This window comes from Ixodes scapularis, unplaced genomic scaffold, assembly GCF_016920785.2.
Source record: "Ixodes scapularis isolate PalLabHiFi unplaced genomic scaffold, ASM1692078v2 PGA_scaffold9__187_contigs__length_104089568, whole genome shotgun sequence".
In the NCBI taxonomy this organism is placed as follows: Eukaryota; Metazoa; Arthropoda; class Arachnida; order Ixodida; family Ixodidae; genus Ixodes; species Ixodes scapularis.
Window position 1 is genome coordinate 61,486,632 of NW_024609884.1, and position 4,230 is coordinate 61,490,861.

The following is a 4,230-nucleotide window of genomic DNA, read 5'->3' on the forward strand; positions in this document are numbered from 1 at the left end:
CTCGGAATATTATCCATTTGAAGACTGACGAATAATCAGCTGTCAATAATGACCGACTCCAGGGCGAAGAAAAACCTTAGTGAGTCGACGCAGCGATGCTTTTATTGGCGAAAAGTGGTCAGAGTGAACGAAAGGGAGGGTGCTGCCGTATGAGCGGCACCGGGAGCGGAGGAAGTATCCAAGATGAGCGCCGTGATATGTTTTGGAGAAGTTGGTATTGCTCACGTACAACCTCCGCTTGTAGAAAATGACGGAGGAGTGGCGGCTACTTTGAGAAGGAAGAGCGTGGAGTGCTACGCCGTCCTAGGGGGGATAGTCGGCAGTTCCGTTGAGCAATGGCTCGTCAGCGTCCGTCGTCCAGGAGCCTTCGCAGGTCCTGAATTGAGCGAGCCCATGGGCGATCCTGTCTCCCGACGCTAGTTGATGTCTCGGTTTTGCACACGCCTGCACAGGTCTCTCTGAGCAAGTTCGTCGCCACTTGGAGCTCACTCTTGCGGTTTGCGATTACTCTTAAAGAAATCGTCGATTTCGACAGTCTTACTGCTCAAAAACTAGATTGATCGAAATACGGGGCGTATACAGCGCCCTGCTTCAAGTGGCACGTGTGTGTACCTATAGATAGATCGAAGAAAGAACAGTACTGGGAAAAATTTGGACGCAAGCCACAACGACCCGTTGCCGACTTCGAGTAAAGTCTGGGAACGCTGTTCCAAAAAAGTTGCTGACTACCCAAAAAAAAAAACAACAAAAAAACACGCTTGTACAACTTTTGTTCTGCGCGCTCGCTGGGTAGAGAAAAAGTTCAGCGATATTTCCTTCTCTCCAAGGAGTTCCTGAGTAAATGAGAAAAATTTGAATTGTGTTTTTTTTTCTTTGGTTTGTGTTTCGTTGTCATTGTACTGCTTTGCTGGCAAAATAACTGATTGAAGCTCAGAATCCTGGACTACGCCTCTAGATTTGAGGCGGCGTAGTCGATACGAGCGACTTGTTCTCTTCTTGATAGAAATATAGGCTAGCTAGTATAGCATCTTGTAATATAAGAACCAGCGCTGGACGACTACAAAGAAGTCGAAGCAGCGAACACAGAACGCTGATTCTCATCATAAGTTTAGTGAAAGAACAGTGCAACTCATACGTTTACACTTCTCCCCTTTTCCATGCCGCTGTGTTCCATGCCCTTACAAATGCTAGTACCCCGTCATACAGAACAACCGAGGGATTACTTACACTCATGGCTTATTTATTTCAGGTGATAACATAGTCTTGCATTTAATTATTAAAAAAAAAGTAGCCCGAAAAAGGCATAGCGAATTGCCGGGCAATGATGTTGCACGTGAAACGTGTCGTTTTAGTCCGATTTCTCTAAGATTGACGTCTACGCTGTCGGCGATTTTAATCGGTTATTTAGCGACTGGCTTAATTAACGCATGGCATGTACACTCGATAACAATTCCTGGAATGGGTATACTGGCGTTAACCCCGGTTTTAAAGCCCTGGCACTCTTCCAGAAAGCTCCATAGCCGCAGATGTTATCCGACGACATCCAACCACCGTCTGGCGGGCGAGCGGAGGCGCGTGAGTAATTGCGCAATCACCAGCCACGCAGTGTCGAGTGAGCGTGGCCTCGCGCGTGACGTCATATCTGAATCACCCGGACAGCGTCGAGTAGGGGTATGACGTCATCACCTGGCTCAGCCAATCAGCATGGAGCTAATCGGCGGCTTCACTTTTTAGCTTCAGAAATTTCTACCTCTCCCCCTGACGAGAAAAAAAAAAAAAAAAAAAAAAACGTTTCACGTAAAAGCATATGACTATCCTGATCCGGTACCACCGAGAAAAGATGAGGGAGATTTCTGAGTCTTATAATCTCGATATGCGTAAAGAAGGCAGATGTGCACGAACTCCCTCGATTGCTCTATATGACAGGAAACTCGCATCCCCGAGGGCGTATGACAGGTGATGGGGGTGATCGGTGGCCGAGTGGGCAAGCTCACATCAGCTCGGTGCACGTGGAGCGAAAGCTCGCGCTGCAGAACCCAGGGATCATGTGCTCAATCCCCACCCCTGCCCATTTCGATCTGGATGAGCATCGTACCGGCGTGCGGTCGTGTATCACTACTGCGTGGTGCACGTTATAGACCCCAGGCTAGCGGCTGTACTGCACTGGCTTAATTGCTCATCTACAGCGAGTGACTCGTCGCAACTTTGAAATGGCTGACCCACTGCACGCTGTATAAATATCCACACAACCCAAATTGTTATTATTGACAGGTGAATGTTAATTTGAGTAGAGGGGGTATGTGTATACGGGTGACTTGGATTGTTTTTCCAATATAGTTACGTTGATAAAGACCACTATGCTCGCTCATTGGGACTTATTCGTCGTCATCTGGCGCTGTTTATAGTTTACAAGTTGCACTTCTCTATCTGACAAAACGGAAGATAGACAAAAGCCAAGTAGACAGTATCTCCCTTAGTAATCCTTGCACGTGCTCATGTGGAGCGGTTTTCGACTTCGCGACGGAATAATAAGTTATGAGAAGTTCAGCGTCTGGCGTGTGCTTCTGAGTCTGAGCAGTGGAGGACCAGAGGAAGTGTCCCATGCCCAGGACACGCGGTATCCTCTTGAGTTGCAAGGCGTTCGTGCACTGTTGAGCTCGTACTCAGACGGGCAGTTGAGCCGAGAGGTCAGAGCAGGGCGGCACCGACCACTTGCTGCCGGTAATGGGGCTCGGGTCCTGTTCTGGACGCGACGCAGGCGACGGTGGGCTTTGTACTTGGACGTGGCAGGCGGACGCGAGAGCAGATATCTCGGCGGGCCCATCGTCCTCGGGGAGTTGGGGACTCGCGTCTGCGGCGAGCTCGCTGTTCTCTCGCTGCTCCAAAGCGCAGCGACCGGGGTCTCCAGAGTCCAGAGAGTCGACGAAGTGGACCGTCTTGGCGCTGGGACCACCGGCGTCAGGCTGGAGGACGCAGAGCACGACCAACTTGGACTTGTCTTCTTGGAGCCTCTGCGGGGCGAAGGCGCGACTCTCGGAGAACAGCGTCTTGCAGAGCTCTACGGCGGAACTGGAGCTGAGTCTGGAGCGGGACAGCTGGCCCAGGAAAGGAACGTCCAGCGGGAGTGCCTCTTCGCTGCCGGGCGCCTTGCGTCCAGCCAAGGCATACAGCGCCACGAAAAGCAGCCCCAGCAAGCCCAGGCCGAGCAGTACGAGGCCGTCCTCACGGATGTAGCGGGGAGACCGCTCGGCCAGCAGGCAGCCCGCACCCAGCAGGCCCGCGCAGAACACCACCGAACCGGCGTAGATGCAGCAGCAGCAAAGGCGGGTCGAACGCACCACGTTGGGCCAGCTGACGAAGACGAAGCCGCAGCAGCCCCCAAGGGCGAAGAGCACGGCGGCCAGAAAGACCTGCGTCGGCGTGGGAGACCAAAGTGCCAGGACGGCCACGCCGGCTCCGAACAGCGCCAGCATGAACAGCAGGTACAGGCCCCTGCAGAAGCGGCTGCAGAAGCCCTGCAGCTCCCCGGCGGAAGCCTCCCCTGTTTCCATGGCCACAGGAGGCCGCAGCCTCCGGCCGCCAGCTGCTCAGCCGCCGGGCCCCACGCTCCTCAGGCCACCTGCGGAGTCAAGCACGCCGCGGATTGCTCAGAGGTGCGCAAAACTTGCCTCCTACCCGACGAGTGAGTGAGCAGTGCCACCTCAGCCTCTAGAAACTCGACACAGGAAGGACCCTGCGCCTGGCATGCGACCAATGCTGGTCCTACAGAGTCATCAAGGTGAAGACACAACTTCCCTGATTTAGGCCACAAACCTTCCCGACTCAACGGAGTCAACAGATCTACCATTGAACACCACCCAAAAAGAAGAAAAAAAAATGTTGCAAACAACCACACAAAGTGTGCTGCGTTGACAGCGGCAGCTGCTTCCTTTTTGAAAGATGTGCTTTAGGAGATTTGCTTTTAGTGGAATAGTTGTAGGAGTTGTGCTTTAGGAGAGAGATAGAGGATACATTTTAGTTTAAAAACTGATCAACTTCGAGTCGAGTGGTTTAGGATATGTCTGAAAGGCGCTTACGCCCATGCCTCTCGTGCGTGATAGTCGGGGTCCTCGCCCTTTGCTGTTCTTGTGCCGCTGCAGTCCTCCGTCTACTCTCCTCAGCGCTGCGCGCTTGCCACTCCCGCTCCTCGGACGGAGAGCTGCGAGGAACGGCTGGAGAGTTAAAAAAAAA

General features: G+C 52.8%; 1 protein-coding gene across 1 annotated transcript; it reads right to left on the reverse strand.

Annotated features, from left to right (window-relative positions):
* Window positions 1–2,663: 2,663 nt before the first annotated feature.
* Window positions 2,664–3,509, reverse strand: LOC121046501. Its single transcript, XM_040500804.1, has one exon. The coding sequence runs from the start codon at window positions 3,471–3,473 to the stop codon at window positions 2,664–2,666; it is 810 nt and encodes a 269-aa protein (XP_040356738.1). The 5' UTR covers window positions 3,474–3,509.
* Between the last annotated feature and the right edge of the window lie 721 nt (window positions 3,510–4,230).